We start from the raw sequence: 27,216 nt of genomic DNA, 5'->3' as shown, positions 1-27,216 counted from the left end.
TTTTTATTTTTTTTATTTTTAGTATCAACACAAAATATGTCAATGAGAGATTTTGACATGCCATATCTATACTGTAGAGAGGTATCAATGTAATTATAAGGTCTTTCTCAAAACAGAAGTGTCAAAATTAATCAAGAGCAAATGAAAATGAAAATGGTGACAATTCGTAATAGTATTAATGTTTTTGTTTTCGGAAAAAATATCCCAAGTATTTTTTTCTTCTTCTAATTAACCAACTTTTATACTTTCAAAAGTAAGATTTCCAAATAATAAACACAACACTAGTAAAGTGAATCAAATACCCAAAATGGTCCTAATTTGGTTTGGTGGATGTCTAGCAAGTGATTTTGGATCAGGGTATGAATTCTTGGGATCCATGACTGCATCATGCACAAGCTCGTAAGCATCAGCAAGTGAGTTAGCCAAGTGGATACAAGCTTCCGACCGCAGCTTTGGCATCTGCAATTGCTCAAATTCTGGGAGAGAATTTTCGGTACCCAAAATGAGACCAAAGAAAATGTTCAAACTTTCTGATAATGAAGCTGGAGAAGTCTCCTCCACTTCTGCCAATGGATGTCGAGCAGCTTCTTCACTTGCCTCATCAAATGTTTTCCTAAAGTTGGGCATCTTGTTCAATAGATTACATCTTCTTAGAATGGTCTCAACTTCTTTATCTACGAGAATACGCATGTGGTTTTCTATTAAATCCCCAATATTCTTAGCATATTTGGTTGCAGCTTCATGTCCAATCAGCGGTTGTTGGATGGTGCATAAGCAGTTGATGAGGAAGATCTTAGAAGGTGTCTCTATACTCTGCAGGTACAAGCACAAAACCCACGTTAGCACAAAATAATGTTGCACCAAAAGCACCTAGACTTTCATTGCTCCCTTGTAAAATATTAACAGCTTTCAGGATACGCCGTGTCAGGTTTCCGGAACAAATAAAAACATCCAACTGATAAATTGGAGTTTGAAAAGTTTATAAAGCCAGACAATATTCTATAGTACTTACAGTAGAATTCAAACACAAAGGACAAAATGAAAAATCATACTATGTTCAGTGAGGGACCAGTCAATGTACAATGTTACCAACAACAGGAGATCTGGAGGTGAAACTAAGTTGGCAAACTTTTATTGTCAATTGTTCAATCATTTTTTGCTAATTTTTGCTACGCAACGTAATGTCGGAGATATTTATATCAGAATATGAATTTGGGACATGTCCATTTCCAATGGCGTAAAATGATTCACTGATTGTCGGCTTTGAAATTAGAATGCACCAGGTATAAGATATTGTCTAACCTTCTTGTTAATGTGAAGTATGGTAAGTCATTGTATACTGGATCAAGAGTCAATTAGAGGCAACCTCACTCTATGCTATAGCCGGGTTAAGGCAACCTCATACTCAATAATTGGGTTCAGCAAACCAAAGTTCTCAGATTCACTAGAAAATGTGGAACATGCCCACTGCCCAGAATGCTAAAAAGCGAATACCAAACACCACCACCCAGCATGGGGGAACTTTAAATCACACTGTTAGCAGGGACATAAGACTCTTAACATCATCTTCACAAGACTGTATTCTCGTATTCGAAGTCTAACACATCAGTTTCAGAGAAATTTGTCATCAATAAAAATAAAAATAAAGGCATACTTGTTGCCTATGACAGTATGACATGCAATGATCCATATTCATATTACCTGGAACGACAAGTATCATGTAAGATTATATTTGATAGGTTGCTTTCAATAATTCAAATGGAATAAGCAGGAAAGGAAAAGAGGTGACAGGAAAGACTCCTAAATTAAACTCGCACTTCTCCTTCCTCCCCAAATCAGCTGGATTTGGATGCATTAAAACATAAGATATCCTCATTTCTTTCCAAGTCCTAAATAATTAACATGTCAAACAAAGGAATCCTTTCAATTTCTAGTCCCAAGGTTACATGGGTACTTCAAATAGGCAGCATGCCCTTGAACCGACCAACACAGGTCCGACACGTCCCAGAGGCGTGTCCTTTTATTTTATAGTTACAGGCACCGATTAACATTCTAGGACTTGTCTTTGACAGTTGAGGAGACCCTTCATTACCAGTTACTTATAATATAACCCTTGGTTCGCTTACTTTCTAAGTAATAGTCCTATATGCAAGCTATACGTGCAAACAATTTCAAAGTTTTAGCTTTATATATGCAAGTAATATTACAATTTACAATATTTTATCAAGCGTCCAGGAGATACAGAATACGGATATGCAAGGACATATATATCTCAGATTCTCAGCAACAGGTACTAAAACAGGATACCGAAAAATCAACACATAAGCAATTCTATACCTGAGATGCTGAAAGGGTATTGCTATTACTCAATATTGCATCAACTGATGATTTGTTAAGCTGATTGGAGTCAGAGCTTATTCTGCTCCTCCTTGATGAGTGACCAGCTCCTTTGGATTTGTGTGCTTCTGCTGCTTGCTCACACATCTGAAATAAACCGGAATATTATTTAGTTTCTCAAATCTAACATGCACACACGTTTTAGGTTGAGTTTCTTTATGTAGGCCCTGCAAATTACAAGCACTCTGGTGTAGTTTCTCCTAGTGCTACCCCCTCTGTGTTTTTTATAGTGCATCTTTTATTTGCCTCAGTACTTTCTTTCAATATCATAATAAACAAGTAGGTCCTTGATTGGATCCTACATCAAGACGTTGGTCTCCAACTGAAAAAGTAAATGTGTTTTCTTCAGAAGCTTCAATTCAGAAGGTTCAGAAAACTCACTCGGATATTAATAATTGAACACAAAAAAAGCAACAAGCTAAGAAACCATAAATAAAAATAGTACAAAACTACATGACAACCAAGCCTCTCACAGAACAGTTCCATGCTTTATTCTTATCCAAATCCATCCTGCTTCGACAATAGAAGTACAATGACATTCCCCAGTAACTAAAATACTAAATGCTTCCTCCGTTTTTTATAATTGCACCATTTCCCATTTTGGAAGTTGCATATTAGTTGCACCATTTCCTTTTATGCCATGCTTTCACATGCTTTTTGGTTCTTCTCACCAAATACCCATTATACCTTGTACAAATTTTATATTTACCATTCTTTGATTCTTACCTAACATTTTATCTCTTTTTTGGTTTTAATCTGTAATATCCCGTATTTTCAGTTATCTCAAAAAACAATTAGATTAGTTTAAAACATTTATTTTACTACATAACTATTTATACAGACCCTAGACTGATTTATTTTTGTACCTATACTTTTGAATTAATTTCAAAATTATTCTTCTTAGTACGTTCCAACCATGCTAATTGATTGAATGGTTCCAAACTTCCTATTCTTTTCCCTCCAATTGATCTACTTTCTTTTTCCTCCTCTTCCAAACCGACATACTCCACCTTAGTAGGAAAGAGAAGGAAATTATGGAAACCCCAACATAAGCTTCATCATCTGATTCATCTCCATAATATGATCAGTCACCCTCGCTTAAAATCTGCTATTTTCCATTCTACTTTCAATCACGGCATTCATGGCTATGAAGCCTATGATTAAGCATGTCAAAGAAATTCCTTACTTGGGAGATACTAAAAGTATAAATACCCAATACCCATTCATACTCCCTCCACTCATCAATACAATCTCACGTAAAAACCTAATTCGAACTACTCTCTGGTTGGCTTGGTGAAAACTGAAAAGAATCAGTCTTGTGACTTTGTCGGCGGCGGCGGCGGCGCAACGAACTCTCACGGGTATTTCACCACTCCCTCTCCTTCACACTCTCTGGCCGTTAAGTATCATGATCCTTCGGTTAAGCTACTAATCCTCTTGCATCTTTCTTGATCCATTATTGATACATTTCGATGCTCAGTATGTTGTAGACACCATGATCTTTTTCATTGGTAACAGTGACTCGAATCTTGCAGAGCATTTGTCGTAATTATTTTGGCCTCTTGATAATCATAAACTATTTTGGTGATAAAAAATATTGCCTTTATACAAAATGTTAGTGTTAAAACTTTTTATACACTATGTCACGTTAAAAGGTTTGAATATTTTGATTAAAATTTTGGATTTATACTTCCTCTATTCTTTTTTATATGACACAATTATTTAGGAACGTTTTCCAATGCACGATTTCAAACATTAATATCTTCAGTTATGGATAAGAAAAAATTATAAAACTTGATATTTAAAAATATTCATTGAGACGAATCTAATAAGACCTCATACGACTATGTTTTTTCTTAAGTATAAATCACAAAAGGAAGTCAAATAAGCTTGTGTGATAGTGTCCGAAACTCAATTGTGCCATGTAAAAAAGAACGGATGAAATATGTTGTTATTCCATTAACTAATTTAACAATACTATTTTATGTATTACATTATAAAAACCTACAGAAGAGATACTAGCATTTGTCTCATATTAAGGAGTATATTATGTAATGTATACACAGTAATATAGTACTGCTTATTCTCCTTGTAGAGGGGTTAATTGAAGGAGGTGACTATTGACCTTCTTGTGACCGTTTAATAGTTCCAGTAAGCTTCTATGTCCACCGTCTTGTGTAACCTTGTAAAAATGTTTTCGTACTATCAATCATGATTTACGTGTTAAGTTTTGAACGATAATAATCTTATCTAAATGGTTTTTTTCTATGACTTAGTAAAACGTAGTTTATGGTTTAATTTTTATACTCTTTATAATGTGACTATCTTGATTGGTAAGTAGCCTTAGGTTGAATCCTCTATGGTGGTGAACAATTGGAAACCTATTATATTGTCGTGCGGAGCACATAGGATTATTCCACTCCTTTGAGTTGACAACATTCATTGGAGGGCGTACACACCTAAGGACTAAGACCTTTTGGGAGGGCCTTCGGGTGGTGGCGCTGCAACAACCCACCTTTAAACTTTGGGTCATGCACCGCCTTGGAGACTCACCATGTTCACTTACCTCTATTTAGTATTTTAAATGCGAGTTTATTTATTGTGGAAGGTATGGTAAATCTCTACGAAAATGAAAGAATGTTTATCAAAGAGATGATTTCTCACTTATTGTTTTACAGGGTGAAGTAAAGCTTGCAATTTCCACTAGTCTCGTGGCTTCTCTTTGTATTTTTATTTAGTTTTCAAGTAATGATTGATGGATGATCCTATATATATTCACGATCGACCACCTAGAGCTTTGGAATAATCATTAGGTTTTAGTCATTTCCTTGTTTTGAACATTATTACAGTTTGCGGAGTATTAAATAAAGCATACTCTTAATTAATTATCCCATGTATGGTTCGACCTAAGGGCTAAGGTATGGGTTTCAATTGCAACCCGTAAGTTTAGAATGGATAATACCTATAATCCCATACCTTATTCCAAGTGTTTTGTTAAATTAACAAAAATCAGAATTACCAATATTATACTCTCTCTCCTCCGTTAGTACCCAAGTCTCAACTTCCCACATCTCTTTTTCTACACCTATCTTCTTCCACCCTTCCCTTCTACAGAGTAGTTCCTCTCATTAAAAAAAAATATGCAGGCATATCTGATCCATTGCATAATCTCCACCAGCGCAACTTATCAATTTATGTCAACCCTTGTCGTCAAATCCTTCTCCCTCCCCAATGAAATTTGATTTTTGGTGGTCAATTTTGAACATTGAAGCTCCAAATCTAAAGCTTTAATGGCCAAAATTGACCATTAACCTGGGCACATATCCAAATATATGTTTTCCAAATTGTTTTTTGCAGTACTATATTTTTCATCTTTTGGGTGGTTATGGTGGTGTTTTCGGTGGCGGTAGGTGGTCTGAAAGTAAGTTCGACGGAGGAGGTGGCTGGCTAGGTGGAGTGATTTTTATGGTGTGTGTGTGTGTGTGTATATATATGATGGCTAGGTTGTCCGATGTTATGGTGTTGGTTTTGATTGGATGAACATGAATTTTGAAGAATATAAACTTGGGGGTTTCCTTCAAACCCACCTCCCCCCTTGGGTATGAGAACCCGATACCAGGTGGTTTGGGAGGTGTGTTCCCAGGTTTCAAATCTTATAAAAACTGTCAACCATACCTGATTCCAGAAAATGTTGAACCTAACACCCCCTAAATGGATTGGATATGTATCTTGATATACGCTTCCTATTTAAGGTTTGTAATCTTAAATGTGGCGGTAATGCCCCAAATTTTCTATTTTTCGCTTTCGCAACTCCAAAAAATGTTTTCAGAAAATTGGGGGTGTTACATTATCACATTGGCATCTTTGATATTTACTTTTTTCCTTAATGTTTGTGCCCAACTCAGATGATGCAATCAGAAAAATACACGGGAGGAAGTACTAACTTGGAGGCTATTCTATCTAGATGAGAGATTTCAAAATTCCAAGGATGATTCTGGATTTTGACTGCTAATTTTTTTCTTCTTTTGTTCCCCTAACTAGGCCCAAGGTAGAGTTTTGAAGGTTTTGCGATTATATTTCAATTACTGATGATCTGGAACACTTTTTTCGTGTTCCTTATTTTTCTTGTCTCACTACCCTCACCTTCACTTTCTCTAATTTTTGTATTCACTTATTTACCATAATCTTTTCTTGATTCACATTTCGTGGAGGGTTCCCATGAAGGTTTATGTTAGCCGGCCCCAAATCATGTAGGGAGTAAGCCTTTGATGTTGTATTTCAATTACTGATGATGGCATGAATTGCTTACCAAGAAAATAATCTTACTTCTAAGAACATAATATGATCATAGCAAAAAGAAAAGACCCAAGAGCTAGAATTGATTATGTTGGAGCCTTATGACTTCTATGTTTCTGAAAGTAGTCTTAATGTGCTAGAATAGATTACTTCCTCCGTGTTTTTTTATTACCCGCACAAAGTTTTAGGCAATTTAATTGACTTATTAATTTATTAGGTGGTAGTTGATCGTAGTTTTTTTTAATATAGTTAGTAGTAAATGTGTCATAAAGGGGTGGAGGCGGGGGGATTGAATTTTTTAATGTTCTCTTACGAAGTAAGAATATGTGTGGGTCCATGGTTAAGTGAGAAAAATGATATAATATTAGTAAAAGTATGTCATTTATAGAAACGAGGCGAGTATTAAGGGACGGCTTTATAAGGAAAGCAAGGCGAGTATTAAGGGGCAGAGGGAGTATAATGTTCCTAATTTTACAGCATTCAAGTTAGTTTACTACCTTTGATGATTTAAACTAGAAGAAAATAAAATAGTCATATTGGATCTTGTTAGAATCATCTGAGTGTACATAGTAGCAAAAATATCAAACTTTTCATAAATTTTAATTGGTAATTACTAAATTTTAACTGCCAATAAGTTAGTAGAAGCAACTTAGGCCCTGTTCTTTCCACTTTAAAGAAATAACATTCAAGAAAAATCAGTAAATAAAGGAAAATTTTCCAAATACAACCCAACAAACTTAGCACTTTATGGTTACAACCTCAAACTTTTATTTTTCCCAATTACAACCTAAAACTTAATACCTCATTTAGAGTTACAACCTTTTCCAGAAAAAACTATACGAAAATGATGTCATTAATACATTTCCAACAATTTTAACCTAGAACTAAAAATAACGTTAATCAAAACTAAAAGAAAGGTTTTTTTTTCCAGCCTTTTCCAAATTTTTTGATTACTTCCACTTAGGAACTCCCTCCAACATCTCCTTTATTCCCAACTCTTCCATTACTCTTTCTCAACTATCAAACTCCAATATCAATTACTCACATATATAGATTGTTCTTAATTTCATCCTCAACTCCTCCCTCAATCTCTTTCACTCTGCTATCTCGATCGCTCAACGGTCGTCGATTTGTGATTTTTCAGAAATTAGGGTTCTTCAAATTGGGGGTTTTCAGAAATTAGGGTTCTTCGAATTGGGGATTTTCAAAAATCGATTTTAATTGAGTATAATTTGGGGAAATCCTCGTGGATTGGGGGTATAATTAACAAAGATGTCGATTTGATTTGAATTTAATTGTGAATTAGATTGGTCGATTTCATGGATTAATTATTATTTTTTGGGTAAAAATGAGCAAATCTTAAGTAGAAACTGAGCAAGGCCTTGAAGGGAGGTTGACCCTTAGAGGAGCAGTACGATTATAAGAGATCCCAGTACGTAGAATCTTCTACTAGATAATTAATACAATCTAAGGGAGGGATTAGAATTACAAGATTGATTACACAAAATAAGCCTTTTCCTCGAGCTCTTAGCAATTGCACCCGCAAGCTTGTTGCCATTGTTGTGTGTGGATAAAGAACATGAAGTCGCCATTGGTGTATGTGGAATTGTGGATGAAGAACATGAAGTAGATGAACAGAGAAAGAAGGGGGAGAGTAACCGTGAATAGGGTTGTAATAGTTGGAAAAGGCTAGTAGGGGAAATCAGTTTTTATTTTATTTTTGGGTTTTTGGTTTTTTATGAATGTTATTTTTATTTTAAGGAAATCAATTAAATTTGTTGGAAAATGGAAATGTATTAATGACATCACTTTCCGACAGTTTTCGGCGGAAAGTGACTCGGGGTTGTAACTTAAAGTGGGGTATAAAGTTTTAGGTTGTAATTGAGAAAATTGAAAGTTTGAGGTTGTAACCCGTAAATTGATAAGTTTGTTTGGTTGTATTTGGCAAATTTTCCGTAAATAAATACAACAGCAAACCAGTAAAAATAAGTGTTGAGAAGTAAAAATTAGATACTCAGTAAAAATCAGTTTTTTTAAGTTCAGCAAAATTAAGGCGAAGAGAACAGGGCATTAGTCTCTTTTGTGCAGGAATATATCAAGGCTCACCTGGATAATAGGATCTAATAAAGCAGATATTACAGGATCAAATTCCGGCTTCTTTGAGGGAGGAATCATCATGCCATCATATGTCTCTATTATTTCCAGTAGGACAGAAACCCCTTCTCTTACAGCAGGTGGTGGTGAGAGATCCACAGCAACAAGTGGAGGATACCGAAGTAATTTATCTCCTCGGCTCTTTAAAATATCAAAAAATGTTTTCTGAGCAGCCTCCTTCAAAGTCCAGAGTGTTTGGCAAAGGGCTGTTTCTCTCCCAATTAAATCCGATATCTGTGAGGAAAGAAACAGGAAGTTAATTAAAAATTGGTATCATTAATGAGATAGAAGAACGTATTAAAATAGAGGTCTGACTAGCTCACCGTGTAAGTATAAAACTCCAGCTGATTAATAAGTTTATATGAAACAATAAGACTAGGTTGAGACTGTAATACTTGTTCCACTCTAACTTTAAATGGCCTGCAAACTCCTTCAAATATCCGATCAAGGACAAAGGTTAAATCAGATTCTATCTTTCCAAATTCACTTTCAGAATTCTTGGAGAATTGACGTGCAGTTGGCCCAGCATCTTCAACAGCATCAGGATCAAGCAAAGCATACACAAGTTCTCTTTCAGAAGCCAATGCCTTAAAGGAGACAAAAAAGGAATAAACTTTAGAACTGAATCACAAAACCTGTCTTGAGCAGATAAAAAAGGCTACCCAGAAATGCAGAAAAAACCAACTACCAGAAAGACTCAAATGTCCAACCTGGTGTAACCATGCTAGCATATCACCCACATACCGCAAAGGATCATGGGCATGCACTTCAATAGGTCTGGGCAACCCACCAGGTCCTCCACGAGTAAGAGCACTTATAAACCTTCTGAATAAGGCATTGTGCCTCATATTTGCTACCTAAAAAAAGCATATGCATGAAAAGCCAACACAAGTCAAAACAATGCAAATATATTTTTGTTTACATATTAAAAATATAACTTATGGCCTTGTGCCATGATAGATTGATAGAACTACCTCTTCAGCACAGTATTTGAAAAGAACAGGCCTTTCATTGAGACATCGGACTGCTGTTCTTAGAAGTTCACTAACTTCAGGATTATCAGTATCCCCCAATCTCCTACACTCAGCCTGAACCCACCTGAAAAAAAGAGGTATATAAGCAAATAGACTAAGATATGCTAGTATATAATTAAGAATTGAAATAAACAAAAAAAACAAAAAGAGCTAATCGATGGTATTAAAATAAATCTAGCCAATATAATATACTACCTCTGTTTCTCAGTACATGCATCATTACTTTTTGTACGCAAACCAATTGAATGGAGAAAGAGGTGAGACTTGACTGCGTTGCTCATGCAATTAGAAGAGAGAGAGTATGTACAACAAAGTTACAAAAGTGAGTTGGTCCTCACTTATATAATGGGTACTGGGTAGTAAAGTAATTTCACAAAAAATCCATTGGGGAAATGATGCATGTGTTGTTAAACATCCCAAAGGGAATTTGTTGCATGTATTGAGAAATGAAGGAAGTATAAGCAAACTACTCAGAAGAAAGAGTGTGGATTGGTTGAAAATTTTCACAGGTCTGGTTCTACCTCTTTTGATGGATTGGAGATTATACATATACAAACACGTGTTGTCCCCAAGATATTCTAGCCTTTCTAGGTTAAAATTACAGATTTTAAAGGACAAGGAAAAAGACATAATACATTCCTTTACAGATTATGTAGCCAATAACACAAATAAAAAAATCTCCTTTCCTTTCCTCTTTCTCCCCCTTCTTAATTGTAGATTTATAGCAAAGTTAAAATACTTCAAATGTACCTGTAAACACAAATTTCAGAGTCTGCAAAAATAAGAGAAACAAAATATGTGAACAAAATATATTTTTATTGATTTTTGTATTTGGGTACAATCTCTAAGATTTGCTCCTCTGATTCGATCTCCACTTTGAATTGACTTGGTTCACGGACTGATTTGATTTGTACTTGAATGAGGGCCTTCGAGCTTGATCTCGTTCAAGAACGTTGATGTAGAAATAGAACGGCACGTCAGTTTTGTTGCTTGTTGTTCTTCTTCTACAGGAAGGATTTGATGTTGTTCACGAACCAATTTGATCTTCTCGAATAAGGGCCTCCGGGCTTGATCTTTTTCAAGGTTGATCTTCTAGAATAGAACAGCACGTCAATTTGGATGCTTGATGTTCTTCTTCTAGGGAGAGAGTTATGACTTGAATGGCAGGGAGAGTATTTGAGAGTTTGTTAGGTTTTTCCGTCTGTTTTCTCCTCCCCCGAGTTTGTTAGGTTTTTCCGTCTGTTTTCTCCTCCCCCCTGACAAATGAATTGGAGCACTCTTTTTATAGAGTTAGGGGACCTCTAGGGTTTTCAATATGCTTTGGGCCTTTAAAGTTGAACTTAACAATCATGACCCATTAAATAGTTTTAACCTGTTTTGTTGGGTTTTAACCATTATAATAAACGGGTTTGATTAAAAATAATTAAAATGGGATAAATTAATTTATATACCCGCATTAATTAATTCTATTGACCGTCAAACAATTAATGAGTCAATATTTTGACTTTTGACCCAAATAATATCCAACGTGGCACATTAACGAATTTTCCGAAGTCTACAAATTGCCCCCTCGAGACTAAATCACGTACAGAATTTTGAGTGTTTGCTCGTGATTGAGTCTCGAATCTTCTTCTAACACAAATTTAGCTCATATCACTTTACCCAATAACCAACTTTTTTGTACTTGGGCTTGACGGTTTTCTTTCTTTGGCGGGCTGGAGACATTTTTTTTTGTCAATTATTAAGCAACTATAATGCTTATGCCCTTTTCAAATAAACTGAAGAGTCCTTGCTTTCTACTTTGCTAGGCTTCTCTTTTTATTTTTATTTTTAAATTTTTAAGAGTCCTAGCTGGCAATAATAAGTTGAAGGCCTAATTCCACGGGATACTTTCTATCTGTTGTTACTTGTTAGGTGTTGTGATCCGTATGGATTTCTTGGAAACCAATTACAGCCTTGCAGCGCTATAAATACGACACCATGGCTGAGCTTTTTTAGGTCATCGGAGAGATGGAGACGAAATCAAACATCAGATATGTTGAAGAAGGAGCTTTCACTTTCCAAGACAGCCTTCGTCCCTAAGCCTCGGCATAACGGAGCCATACACAGCCATTATTCTTGACACATCTTGAACTGAAGCTGCACCTTAAAAGAGTTAAACCGCTGAAGAGGGAAGCTAGCTCGCTGCAGAGGAAGAAGAATTTCTTTAACGTTGTTTTTTTTTAATCTTCAACTGAGAGAATAAGCCACTAGAGTTCCGCCATGGAGAAGGAGACTCCGATTTTTTCATCATACTTGGAACATTCACGCCAAAAGAGGTTCTTCCTTGAAGAACAAAACCACATTCGACCGAAACTGTAGATTCTGTCTAGTGCGATTTCTTGATGATCACTATGGAGCACGTGAAAACAATCACACCATTCATATTAAAGATGTATGTGTCTTTAACAGCCGGAACAAATTTCAGCCCTATCGAACCACATTTGACCTTCTGATGGGGGTTTTGACCAAAAAACTGCTTCAAGGAAATCCACACAGTTGTGCGCTGCTCGTTTCTTTTGCCGTGCTTGACGAAGACAAACAACATATTGCAGGAGCTCTCACTTTCAAAGATAGTCTTCATTCCGCACTCAAGCCTCGACATAGCAGAGTGGCAAAAATAGAAGCACATACGAGTTGCAAGACCATGGAGGAGAGAAGTCAAAGACGAGACATGTCGTTCTTGCTACAAAAGTCACTTAACCTTTGTGCCTTCTGTCTGATCGAGTCTGTCCCAATATCGTAATTGAGGGAGATGTTCTTGCTGAGTTGCTGCTACTACGACACCATGAAGGAGGAGTCCGCTTTTATCTGACATTTTTTTCTTTGCAGCTTTTGATGTTCAATGGAGAAGGTATTATGCAGATGACCCATAGCCTGAGTTAAGCACCTCATCATGTGGCCGTGAGGACCTTATGTCATTTTTATATCAGCAACGGTGTACTACAACAATTGCCACTTGCTAGTGTGACCAAAAGCCGACCTCAAAAAAGAAGAGCCCAACCATTTTTTTGTTTTAATTTTTTGCAGGGCATGTACTTGAAGGAGTTGTTGCCCATGCCATCTTGGCGCATTAACTTTGCTACAACCCGAGTCCATCGATGTTTGAGTCCGAGCGTACCAGCACCAGACGGGAGCTGGAGACAGAGCTGTCCATTGATAGTACGAAGATTGTAGAAGTTGTCATATTGTCCTTTACCTTTGTCCTTGAACCGGTGCCCATCATTGCTATTCTAAAGCAGAGCCACACTACCTTGAAGAGCATCTCTACCGAAACGAGCAAGAGTCTGATTATACACATACGAGGAACCATTATCGGACTAGTCGGGCCATTAATCTTGACGACGGAGCAGCTAGTCCGCTACTCGTTATCCTTGGGGTGCTGTTTGAAGATACGGAGATGTTGTTCTTGTTCTCATAATTTCATAGCCATGAAAGAGAGCTTCAATTCTTGTAGTTCGGGTCTGTGTACTTCACGCTTCAATGTGTAAACATGTTACGTTACTGGTGACAATTACCAAGAGGTGTACGAATCCAAGTTGTTGTTGTCTTGAGACAATGCTCCTGCTGTTTAGATTTTCAAAATAAGGGATGTGCACTTTGATTTTTTTGTTCATTTATTTTCCTGAAAATGCTGGTACAATTTTGAATTGTTGGTGCATATCAATCTAACAAGAATTTCGATAGCCATATGCGAGCCATGCGGGGTGATTTGGTTTTCTAATGGAGCTTTCTCCAAATCATCTATTTGCAAAGGTGTTGGCTTCCGAAGCTTTTTTCACTTTATTCCGGTGCTTGATAGAGTATTGGTGCTTAGAAGCTTTTTCCAACCTCCACGCATTTTGGTGAATCCCTGGTGCTTGACAACTTTCTCCAGATTATTGGTGGTTAGAAACTTTTTCCAAACTCCAATTTTATATCTTTTACAAGTTTCTGGTGCTTGGAAGCTTTCTCCAGATTCTAATATAGTTTTCGCGAACCCCTGGTGTGTTGGTGCTTTTGTCCAAGAAATTTGACGACTCTTTCAGGTCATCAAAAGAATTTGATGAAGTTTTTTTTTTTTTTTTGTAATGGTGCTTGGAAGCTTTCTCCATCCTTCAATTTATACAACAACAACAACAACAAAGCCTTAGTCCCAAAATGATTTGGGGTCGGCTAACATGAATCGTCGTAGGAGATCGTCATTGTCACCAATCAAACAAAAAAGGAGCAAGAAGTAATAAGAAAAACAAGAGAAAGTGGAATTAATGAAAGTAAGATAAGAGAAAAAATGTATATACGAAGTATATTATAGAAGATATATTGTAAGAGATAATAAAAAATAAGTAAAGTTTAAAATAAATGAATAAGTAAAATAAGTATATTTCAAAATAGCATGTAAATTAAAAAAATTAAAAGAATTTTAAAAATAAAATAAAAATAAAAATAAAATAAAAATAGAAAGAAACAAAAACATGAAAACTGTATAAATCAACTGAAGTCATCAATGCATATTCTCTCCCTCCACTCTGTCCCATCCAACGCCATATTTTCCTCAATCCCAAGAAAGCTCATATCGTGCTCAATCACCTTCCTCCAAGTTTTCTTAGGTCTTCCCCTACCCCTTGCAATTCTATCACTTTGCCACCCTTCTATCCTCCTAACCGGGGCATCACTTGGTCTTCTGCTCACATGTCCAAACCATCTTAAGCGATTTTCCATCATCTTAAACTCAATCGGTGCAACCCCTACTTTCTTCCTAATAATCTCATTCCTCAAACGATCCTTTCTTGTATGCCCACACATCCAACGTAACATGCGCATCTCCGCCACATTCATCTTGTGCACGTGACAATGTTTCACTGCCCAGCATTCTGTGCCGTATAACAAAGCCGGTCGAATTGTCGTGCGGTAAAAATTTCCCTTCAATCTTTGGGGCATGCCTGAATCACATAGGAACCCCGTGGCACCTTTCCACTTCAACCAACCTGCTTTGATTCTATGGGCCACATCGCCATCCAATTCTCCATCCTTTTGGATAATAGATCCTAAATAACGGAACATTTATCTCTTTTATAAATTTCTGGTGCTTGGAAGCTTTCTCCAGATCGCTGGTTCTACGTGTTTGGTGCTTTTGAGCTTTCTCCAAACTTTGAATAAATGACGACAAACTTTCATGGGCATCTTTGTCGTACTTCATTTTTAAAAACATTTGGTGTTTTTCAAAACGTATGTACTCTTTTAATTTTGTATGGAAAACAATTTTAAAATTCAACTTATACTCCAAAATTATTTCATTTTTTTTTTATGTGGCTGCCCTTGAAATTTTTCATTATCCAAGATGCCTACGTACCAAAACAAGTGATTTTATTTTTCTTTCACTTTTCTGGATCAAGCTAAACGTAGTTCCAAGTTTTTTTGTTATGCAGTTTAGGCTCGTGTTTAGGAGCTTCGAGGACGATCTTTTTCACCTTTGCCCCCAGGATCATTGTTGAAACTTCTTGCAGACTTGTGGACTCAAATCGTCGAAGTCTCAACAAATGTCCGACTAATCGGATTTTTCTTCATGATTGGCTATCGCAACCTCCATTTTGTGAGCTTGAGATGCCAAATCCTGGAATGTTTTTGGCTTCATTCCTTGCAAAATATAAACCAAGTCCCAATGCATGCCTTGGATGCACATGTCAACTGCAGAAGTTTCGCGCAAATGATCCTTGCATTGAAGACTTAGTGTCCGCCATCGATCAATGTACTCCACGACAGGTTCATCCTCCAACTGGTTTGTTTGTGTCAACTCCATCATGCTAACAATACGGCGAGTGCTTATGAAGCGATTCAGGAACGATTCTTCCATCTGGTCCCAGCTATCAATCGACCCAGGTTCTAAATCATCTGCATACCAATCGAAGGCAACTTCTTTTAGCGATCGAACAAACTGCTTCACGAGCAAGTCTCCTTCGGTGCCTGCATTGTTACACGTTTCGATAAAATGTGCCACATGTTGCTTCGGATTTCCTTTTCCATCAAACTATGAATTTTGGAGGCTGATAAGCGTTTGGCATCTCCAAGGCTTCAATCCTTTTTGTGTAAGGTTTGATGTAATGGCCACTTTCGTCAGGATCTACGCTAATTTGGTGTTTAATAGTTTTGGCTATCATATCTTGTATTTGACGGTAGCAGAACGAATCACCATAGGGATTTCTTCTCCTTCTTGCCTTGGACTTCACTGTCGATGTAGACTCATCGCTTCCGCCATCGCTTTCACCATTTTTGTACGATTCACCAATTGGACGTTTTTCCAGCTTCTTGGTCAAATTGGCAATTTGTTTGTCTTGGCGTTTGATTTGGGCTTTCTGTTCTTCGCCGTCTTTGACAAGTTTTTCAAGGACTTTCTTCATATTCTCCAATTCTTCCTCAATGGTGTTTGCTTCAATTGCCATAACATTTACAATGACGACGTCTACTTCTCCATTGATTGGATCACGTGACGGATCTTGGACCGCTCCATTGCTTGGCTCTTGTGATGGCCCTTGGACTGCTCCATTGCTTGACTCTTGTAACGGACCCTGGATTGACGTTGGAGGGAAGAACTTGTTGCTTTTTTTGCCACCGTCAGGGTTTGTTAGCGACGACAAAGTTGCATCAAAATGAATGGATCTCTTCTTGGCCACCATGATAGGATCTTCTTTCTTTATCGTCATTCTTTTATGGCCCGGAAGTGCTTCAATAATTTTGATTTTGGAGAAAGAGATGAGAGGTAGAAATGGTCCCACCGAGCGTGCCAAATTTGTAAACACAAATTTCAGAGTCTGCAAAAATAAGAGAATCAAAATATAGAACAAAATATATTTTTATTGATTTTTGTATTTGGGTACAATCTCTAAGATTTGCTCCTCTGATTCGATCTCCACTTTGAATTTGACTTGGTTCACGGACTGATTTGATTTGTACTTGAATGAGGGCCTTCGGGCTTGATCTCGTTCAAGAACGTTGATGTAGAAAAAGAACGACACGTCAGTTTTGTTGCTTGTTGTTCTTCTTCTACAGGAAGGATTTGATGTTGTTCACGAACCAATTTGATCTTCTCGAATAAGGGCCTCCGGGCTTGATCTTCTTCAAGGTTGATCTTCTAGAATAGAACTGCACGTCAATTTGGATGCTTGATGTTCTTCTTCTAGGGAGAGAGTTGTGACTTGACTGGCAGGGAGAGTATTTGAGAGTTTGTTAGGTTTTTCCGTCTGTTTTCTCTCCTCCCCCCTGACAAATGAATTGGAGCACTCTTTTTATAGAGTTAGGGGACCTCTAGGGTTTTCAATATGCTTTGGGCCTTTAAAGTTGAACTTAACAATCATGACCCATTAAATAGTTTTAACCCGTTTTGTTGGGTTTTAACCATTATAATAAACGGGTTTGATTAAAAATAATTAAAATGGGATAAATTAATTTATACACCCGCATTAATTAATTCTATCGACCGTCAAACAATTAATGAGTCAATATTTTGACTTTTGACCCAAATAATATCCAACGTGGCACATTAACGAATTTTCCGTGTCTACAGTACCCCTTAAACACTAAGGGGGTGTTTGGTTAGCAAAGGGGAAAGGGAAAGAAGGAGAATAAGCAAAGCCCTAAACTCTCATAAGTTGTTTGTTTTGCAAAAAATCAAAAGGAAACCATACAACTCCCAAGCTTCCCATCACCCCTTCCCTTCCGTCTACAACCACCACCACGGCACCACCATCTCCCCTCCTCTGTCGCCTCCCTCCTCCACTTTTACTCCCCCTCCCCTCCGTGTCCTGCTGCCCCTCCCCTCCCACGCCTTTACTCTCCCAGAACCTTCCCCGCGCCACACTCCTCCCGTCTGCCGCCTTTACTCCCTCAACCCCTTCCATGTGCCTCTACCCCCCCCCCCCCTCTCTCTCTCTCTCTCTCTCTCTCTCGTCTCCTTTATTTTTATCTCAACTAGATCTAGTTATTCTGTGGATATTCTTGATTATTGAGGTTGTTTCCCCAGTATGTATGTGATTTTCACGTGGTTAGAGGAGTGAGTGGGGTGGTTTCCGGCGAGTTTAGTGTTTTTTTTTGAGGTGGTTAGGGTGAATTTCGGGGGTTGGTGGTTGATTTCGTAGTGGGTAGGGTGGTTTCCGGCGAGTTTAGTGTTTGTTTTTGAGGTGGTTAGGGTGAATTTCGGGGGTTGGTGGTTGATTTCGTAGTGGGTAGGGTGGTTTCGGTGGTTTCAAGGAGGGTGAGTAGGTTAGGTGAGACGACACCGATGGTTGGGGTGGTGTTTCGAAAGTGGTAGTTAAGATGGTTGGGTGAAGAGGAGTTTGGGGGTTAGGATGATACCTTGGAGGAGGAAGGGGAATCATGGTAGAGGGAAGTTGGGGAGTCCATGGGGTAAAGGGAATGATTGAATTAGTCTACCAAACAACAAGAAAGTAAAGGTAGTTTATTCCCTTTCCCTTTCTTGAAACCTCCCAATATCAATGCCCCCTGAATACAAAGTATCTAAGAGGGATCCATATAGATCACTCAAAAAACATAAAGAGCGGTTGTTGTTGTAGGCGTGGATCCGAAGGTTGAACCCAGCTGCAATCCGGGAGTTCATATTTATTTTAGTCTGGTTTGAGAGTCAAGTGCTAATCATATTTGGACATTCAAGGGTCTGATTCTCATGGTTTAAACAGAGTCCAAGCATGATTAAGGACTCCCCCGTCTTAATTAATATGTATATCAGTGTGTTATCCCTTTTACTGTTCTCTAAGAGATAAACTGACCAAAAATCAAACAACTATAACATACCAGCACAATTTTAAGTAAGTTACATGATTATATGTCATAGAACAAGAAGCTTTACCTGCAGAGACGTTCATAGGCTCCCTCCTGGTACATAGCCATCATATCCATCAATTCAAGCCCTGCGCGCTGCAATAAAACACTGAATGAATGACACATATACTATGACAGTATAAGTTCATCAACTTATCATTTGATTCTTTCTTTTGTTCATGGTAAGGTTTAAATGAAACACTACCTCCATCCCAAGAAATGCGGATCACATAATCACGTTATTGGCCTCGTTATTCTCCATATATAAATTCTATCATGAACTGCTTTTACCTATGCAGTATGCATATTAAAATCACCTCATTTCAATATGGTTTACTAATCCAGTTTACATCCAATTGTTGTTTAATATTATATGTTTCACACATTTCATGAAGAAACATTGCTATTTATCAGTCATTATTCCCTCTGTATCAAATTATCAACATACAAGGTGTTTTGACCACTTTTACGCATATAAAGAAAGGATAAACTTATATTGCTAACGTGAATTAACAAATGATATTGTAATGGCAGTAACAACCTTATAACCTTACATTGACAATATAAAATGGCTCTTATTAATGAATTCATATTGAAGAAACAACTTGTATTTTAGAACAAAATATTTTGGCTGAATTTCGTTTTTCTTAAAACAGAGGGAGTAAACATTACCGGTGTTTCACAATATCCATAATACTTCTTTACCACGGTCGAAATTGGTAAATTTTTCCAAAATACAGGAAATGGAGAAAAACCAGAAAAAACTTTTCAATCCAAAAAACTCTAAGTCAGCCCATAGATGAACACTAGCATTACTAATTAATGCTTCTGGCCCATTTCAAAATAAACAAAATAAATTGCAAACACCCAACTCTCTACACCGTATAGACCACATAGACAAAAGGTATAGAATAGTTCCAGGATACTTATATAAATAGATAAATAAATAATTAAAAAAACAGGAGAATGTAGTCCACCAAGGAGAGAGGGTGGCTGCATATGTCGGGCAGGAGTTATGTGTTCCGGCAAGTTGCAGAAATGCAGACTATATTCTGACACTTGATGATAGAGAGAACCGCCCAGTGTAGAGGGCTGGTGCGTTCACTGACAGCACCAGTGAGAAGTTCGGTGCCAGTGGCCAGTGTGATAAAGAGTAAGGAGGATGTCACCATATATGGAAGGATCTATTATTATCTTCTTGAATAAATTGTCATAAATGAGAAGTGGCATATCCTTTTAGGGATTCGTTAAGACAGATGTGTGGTCGATCTTTAAGGGAACGAAGGGAAGAAATAAATCTTCCATGGATGTCATTAAATTCAAAACAGTGCTTACCTGGAAACGCACATTTGAGAAAAAGAAAATCCAGAAGCAATTTCACAAACACAAACAAGCTTATCTTCCTTTACCTGCACACCCAAACAAGCACACACACCCTCTTTTCCAAGGCCCCCCTTAACAAATGCACAGTAAACATTGTTCAACTTCAAGATGGTTCAGTTCTTGACATTGCAAATTTTTTAATCTCTACTGTAAAAGGCATTGATATTGATGATTCTGGAAAATGAGACCGAAATACATCAGGTCTCTGGTGTGCAATGATTTTTTTCAAAAAAAAAAGGACAATTCTTAGGACACAAAAGTTAGTTGTGGACTTGTGGGTTACTGATCTGTTTATAGCATAAATTCCATGAAATAGTTGCAGCAGAAACTATTTTGTCCATTTCCAATGAAGCCAAAGGATTCAATATTCTTTTACTTAAAATTATGATGATTGGAATCAAAATGGCTCACAAAATTGTCTGTGTTTCTTACTTATGGGGAATAGGAGATGACCACTGATTTTTGGTCCAAGGCTCAAATGAAATTCGAAAACAGCCTCTTATGACACCAGACTTACACAAGACTAAGAACTCAAACATCCAACCCTCTCTTAGCACGCCATGTGTAGAAGCTTCTTCAGAGGCATTGAAGTAATGTTGTTCCTATAATTGATTATAACATAGGACATGAACAATTTGAGGTACTTGTCCGTGTATGAGGGAGTATATTTCAACATAAGAAGAAATTTTACTAGACAGACGAAACAAGGTTGTAAATAAATGGTTTAAATGTTACTAGATAACCAACAGGTCCTAAAATCTTTGAAAAATAACTCAACTACTAGAAACGAATTAGTATACAACAGTGAACTATTTTGATCATTATGACTGCAGCAAAATCTTTTCAGCTCAACCATGAACAGGGAGAAAAGATGGTGAGAGGCCAAAAAGATGGAAGTTACCTGATGGTGTGTCCTGAGCAGTATTTTGCAGTTGGCATGAATTTCCTGAACATGAGAAAGTGCCTTGAAAAAATTCTCATTCAACTCTTCTTCTTTAAGAGCATTTATCTGAAATGCAAGCACTCATCAGCTATTTCTCTAACCAACTAATACACAAGGGGGTATAAATGAAGAAAACACACACCTCTTCATTAGATAGTTGGTAGTCACGAAGAAAGCACGAAACAATCTCCTGTCTCTGAGTAGTAACATCAAGGTCTTGTTTAAGCCTTTCTGTGGTGCTTATAATATCCCCGGTAGTAGCACTACAACTGTTTAAAGCCTTCGCAATCCTGCCGATACACAATAATTCTTGAGAGATTAAAAACTTTGTTCATAGGAAAAAAAAATATAGATTGGAAAACCTATAAAGAGAAACATACTAAAGTGCAAGATACAGTAGAGGCTTATGAAGGAAAAAAAATCAGCGATTGTTCTAGAGAAGCGTTCTTAGGCTAATGGACATAAAAATTAATTTCAGTTGTCCAACTCCAGATCAGAGTGAGTTCGTAGCTGTAAGGGGAAAAACTGTTGGTCTCTCTGGAATCAGCCTCTCTTGCAGTCTTGGAATGAACCATGTACATCTAAACCTCCTGAGACCCTGCATACTTTGTTCTCTTCGCCTTAACTTTCTAACGTTATATGTTTTCTAAACTTAATTGAATTGTTCTAATTATCTTCACAGAATAATTTGCCAAAATTATCCATGCTTCATTTAAGATACCTAGGAATAAGTAAAACTAAGGTAAGAGCAATGGCACATAAGTCATAACTCCTCATAAGAGTTCTTTCCCCGAGAGTGACTTAAAACTTTGAGCTTTGACTTTAATTACTTTTCTCAAGGATCAACTAGTAGAAGTTTCTCTTTTTCTTTTCTTTTTGGTAAGTAAATGACATTGTATTTCATACCAAGTAATATACAACCTAAAAGAAAATCCTTCAAGGCCCTCATTCAACCACAGCCATAAGGCTTGCACCACAAACAACCATACTTGACGTCTTGACTACAGAAAAACAAGAAGACTATAGGTCCTCAATCAAAACACTAGCCTGTGATAGTTTCTTCCCCATGATACCTTTAATTCTGCCTCTTACGATACATTTGAATCTCAGTAACTGTTGAGGCTACAGTAGACACCTTCCTTTTCCAAAGGGCATCATTTCTAAACACTCCAGATTTTGTATACAGTTGCTGCTTCTGCTGCAATTTCGACCTTCCTGAATTGGGACTTCTTGACTCTCCTATCAATCCATCTAAGCAACAGAAAAATGTCTATTGTCGTTGCATCGACTCCTAGCCACCTCTTAATCTTTCGAACACACTGCCTACTATATTCACAACTGAAAAAAGATGTCTAGAGATTTACATCCACTATAGATGGTACAATTTTCTATGTAACTTATCTTCAACTTAAACAATTTCTCTGTTTGCAGCCTTTCCTTCATGACCAGCCAAAAAATAAATCTGTGTTTTGGAAAGGAAAATCTACCCCCTACAAACTTGCTCGTTTGTTGCTTCTGTTCTGGCTCATTCAACTTAGCATAGACTTTAGCAATATTATACAAGGGCTCTACCATCCACTGATCACTTTGCAAAGCTGTCTTGAGTTCAGTTTTCACTTTGCAGATACATCTCCAAGCCCAACTAGAATTACTGTTGCCTTGGTACCCTTTATGTTCTTTGTCCTTATATAGACGGTGTTGACCCATTTAACCCACACATTTTCGGCCTATCTAGCAAAATATCCCAGACCTGATTCCCTCATACAAGAGTAAAATGTTTCCAACACCAAGGCCTCCCCCACTTTTATGCCAAGAGATCTTGTCCCGGGCAACATAACCAATTAACCAGGTTTATGGCTATCATATAGCCCAGACCAAAGAAAAGACCTGCAAATAGTAATTATCTTCATTAACACAGCCTCAGGTAGAATAAAAATCTGACCCCAATACATGTATACTCATGAGCACAGAATTATCAGGTGTAGTCTACTTGAGCTCCATATTTTTATTTTGGCTACCACTTCTCAATCATATACTCACAATCCCCAGCAATTATCTTCTTTGCACTCACTGGAAACCCGGGAATTTAAATAATGGTAAAGAACCAATACAAAAACCAGACAACTCTACCAGCGTGTTTATATCATCTTAATCCATCCCACAGGAATATAATCAGCCTTCCCAGCATTAGCCTTCAGCCCAGTAGCAGAATACAAGTTGAGTCCAGAAAATAGCATCTTAACAGACATCAAATATTCTTTACAGAAGAAGATTACTAAAGTCATCTGCAAAGCACAAATTATTTTCTAATTGTGGGGTCATTCCTAATTTAGAAGTGTAACAACTAATCTGGGACGGACGAAAAAGGAAAGTGTAACAACTAATCTGGGATGGAGGGAGTATAAAAAAAAAGTATAAAAAAAACCCTAAATTACCAAAATAAAAATTAAGAAAAAATTGTGATGAAGTTTAACATTCCTGTCACCGCTCTCGCTGCATCCGCTTCTTTTACCTTTGTTCATGGTGATATTCCCCGCTTCTACCTCTATCGATTCATTTTTACTAACTTCATTCCCGCAATTCCTAGCAATTTGATGATCGTCGCCTATTTCTCAATTCTGTTAAAGATCATTGGATATTAGGGTTTCACGAGTTCAAACTCCCCTTTTCCTTTTCATCAATTGACCTCTTGCGTCATCTTCCTTGTTATGTATTTTAATCAAATAGTCACTTCTATTCTCAAATTGAAACACCTCCAACCTCACTCCAACGTTATCACTCTTTGCAAGCAATTTGAGTAGTTCAGTATTTGCCCACTGCTATTCTTGACCAATTGTTACTGCCATATTGGCCGCATCAATTTCGGCTTCTGCCTTCTCAGTAAAATGCTTAAGCTTGGTTATTTCACTGATTCTGTTATATTTAACACTTTAATCAATGGCTACATCCACTCTAATAAGCTACCTCAACCTGGTCTTTTGTTAGACCAATCAGCAGTTGAAGGTTTAACCTCCGGCATCAGGGGGGGTGATTTTTTGTTTGTACCCGTTCGAGCGGGGATAAATTTTGTACCCGCCATGGATGATAGGGCGGGGATGGGGATAGAGGGACCTACATCCACATCTGCCCGCACCATTAACATCCTTACCCACTCCTCACTCAAAAAGGTTTGACACATTTCCCACTGACTATATTAACAAAAATACCTACTATTAACTACCACCTAATTAAATTCTAATTCAATTACATTGCCTAAATAAAACGGGCGAGTATTTCGGGGCGGAGGGAGTAGTATTCGTTTATTCTATATTTAGGTAAAATACTACCCGCATTTAGTACTCCCCTTATTTTATCACGGAACTTGTTAATTAGGGCCCCAATTTGTAAAATTCGCCCTAGGCCTCCAAAATCTAACATGTACTTCAAAATGTAGCAAAATTGAAACATCGGCTAGTACAGTAAGAGTTAATATTCACAACGAATACACTAATTCCAGTCATCATAAGTCATAACAATTCTAGTTTAATCAAAACAACATTCAATCATCAATAAATATCCAAAAAACCGAGTTTGATAACAATAACAATCGTCGAAAACAGTAGCATTACCTATCACAGCATTCAGCAAGTGAATTAACCTCCTCCTCAACTTGATCCAATGCCTGAAAACAAAAAATAAAAACCAACAATTAATCATCAAAACTCATCTGAATCACAACAGCCTCATCAACATTCCTGATTAAGAGACAGAAAAAGAGAAAAAGGGACCTGCTGCGCGGCGTCAGAAGCGCTAAGAAAGTCGTGATTGATGGAGAGAGAGCGCTTCTCGATTGTGGATCTGAGGTTGCGCCGCGCTTGAGGGGAGTTGTCGGAGTAGAATGTGGAGAGTGTGGAGAGAGAAGTGAGAAGGTCCGGTGAATCAGTACGAGATTCTAGAACCTTCTTGAGCTTTCTGGATAATCCAGGCGCTAATGTCGCCGTTCCCATTGATGATTGTGATTGCTGATAACTTCGATTGTTTGATTGATTGATCGAAAAATGATTGATTAAAAATGTGTTTGGGAATTGAGTTTTCAGGTGGAATTGAATTGCATTTACTGATGAATGGGAAGGTATTTGAGATCTTGGATGGAAAATGACTGTTGAAGAGGTGAGGTGAGGTGAGGTGATAGACCCTCTTGGAGGGAAAAAAATCTCACCACTCGTCGATTTCCTTTAATATTATAATTCTTAAAATACGTTACTTTTTAAATTAATTTCCACTATACCGTCCACGTTAGTTAGGACCGCGTTGAACATCTATCTGATATAGCGGTTTTGAGTTAATTCCCACCATACCGTCCACGTCAGCAAGGGCCGGTTCAGCTTTGAACGGCTATCTGAGATAGCGGTTTTGTTTTAAAGCAAACCGCCTTCTCAGATGCCGGTTCAATGTTAGATAGCGGTTTGCTTTAAAACAAAACCGCTATCTCAGATGGCGGTTGCTTTAAAAATAACGGGGGTACTGTAAGTTTTTGTTTTGGTAAGTTTTTGTTTTGGAAGCTCATTGTAAGTTTGATTTAGGGAATATCTAAATCGTTAGCTGAGATAGCGGTTTACTTATGTCAACCGCTACCTGAGATAGTGGTTTAGTGCCGCTTTGTTAAAAAAAAAAACAGACCGGTTTTAATGCTGACGTGGACGGTATGGTGAGAGTTAAGTTAGAAAGTGACGCATTTTGGGAATTTGACGTTCTTTAAGCAATATTGAAGGAAATCGCTCCATTTTCCTCACCATCAAATTTTTCTACAAAAAAAATAATCCACCAATAAATTAAAAATTCTCCTCGTCATTCTTACTTTTACTATTCACTAAAACCCGCAACACTTTCTATTAAACCTGATCAACATGGGCCCGGTCCGAAATTATCGGGTTTTGGGCAGAAGATTTCGGCCCGATTTTCGGGTCGATCCGGCTCGAACCTTTTAAAAAAACTGCGGGCTTTGGACAACATAAAACAACAATTTTAGTTATAAATTTGGCCTGACCCAAAATTGCCCCAAAATAGCGGGTTTTGGGAACACAAAATTGGCCCGAAGCTTGGCTCGACCTGACATAATGGGCAAATTTTTTTGTCTTCGGCTCAGCCCGAACCCAGCCCGCCTTTTTATCATGTCTACTTTCTATCTCCCACATGATGACAAGGGTTGTTACCTTCATTGTAATTATTTGATTAAGCTATTGTGAATCGGTGAATTAATCCAATGATAAATGTATGGGCATGATTGATATTGGTGTAATTTTTGCAACTTGAGGACTAAATTGTCTTTTTATCTTACCTAATACAATCCTCTAAATGAAAAGGCTCATTGGAGCAACTTTTTTGAAATTAGAGAATTCATCCCAATCCTCTATTTCAATCCTCTTACTTCCAAACACCTAAATTAGAGGATTAAATTGGTCAAACCTCTAAATTGGCCAAATCCTCTAATTTTTTACCAATCATCTAACAACCAAACACCAACTATGTAGAGATGATCATCATGGGCCCGGCCCGACCGAAAATTTGCGGGTTTTGGACAGAATATTCCGGCCCGAACTTTTTAAAAAAATTTGCGGGCTTTGGACAACCGACAACGTAAAACAACAATTTTAGTTATAAATTTGATCCGGCCCAAAAAGCATGCTAATTTTGGCCCGAAACAGCGGGTTTTTGGCACAAAAAATTGGTCCGACGCTTGGCCCGGCCCGATCCAACATAATAGGCAGATTTTTATTCGCTCGGCTCAGCCCGAATCCGGCCCGTCATTTGATCAGGTCTACGACTATGTCCCTGTTTGGTAACTAGAGGTTAGAGGTTAGTTGTTTACTGTTTGCATTAGCAGTTAGCTGATTCACTTTTTATTTAGCAGATTTGACTGCTGATTTGACTAACTGTTTATATGAATGTGTTTGGTGTAATACCCCGAAATTTTTAAATTCGATTTATTAAAATTGAAAATATTTATTAACTTAATTTCGTTTTAATTAAATTACGAATAATCGAATTTCGTTATTTTAATCGTTTTTATGAATTATTTTAAACGATAAATTTATAAACTGAAATTATTTATTTTCGTTAACGATAATTTATTTATTTTTAAGGAATTATTTTAATTAAACATTTTATTACAAATTCTGA

At 37.3% G+C, this 27,216-nt stretch overlaps 1 protein-coding gene across 1 annotated transcript; it reads right to left on the bottom strand.

Annotated features, from left to right (window-relative positions):
* Positions 1-154: 154 nt before the first annotated feature.
* LOC110805738 (conserved oligomeric Golgi complex subunit 6) lies at positions 155-25,268 on the bottom strand. Its single transcript, XM_056837379.1, has 11 exons — positions 24,825-25,268; positions 24,666-24,718; positions 21,200-21,347; positions 21,016-21,123; positions 18,760-18,827; positions 9,822-9,945; positions 9,558-9,704; positions 9,171-9,434; positions 8,800-9,081; positions 2,338-2,484; positions 155-813 (listed from the first exon to the last, which is right to left on the bottom strand). The coding sequence occupies exons 1-11, from the start codon at positions 25,041-25,043 to the stop codon at positions 295-297; spliced, it is 2,079 nt and encodes a 692-aa protein (XP_056693357.1). The 5' UTR covers positions 25,044-25,268; the 3' UTR covers positions 155-294.
* Between the last annotated feature and the right edge of the window lie 1,948 nt (positions 25,269-27,216).

This window comes from Spinacia oleracea, chromosome 2, assembly GCF_020520425.1.
Source record: "Spinacia oleracea cultivar Varoflay chromosome 2, BTI_SOV_V1, whole genome shotgun sequence".
NCBI lineage: Eukaryota > Viridiplantae > Streptophyta > Magnoliopsida > Caryophyllales > Amaranthaceae > Spinacia > Spinacia oleracea.
Note: the sequence above shows the minus strand (reverse complement) of the source record. Positions and strands in the feature narration are given on the sequence as shown.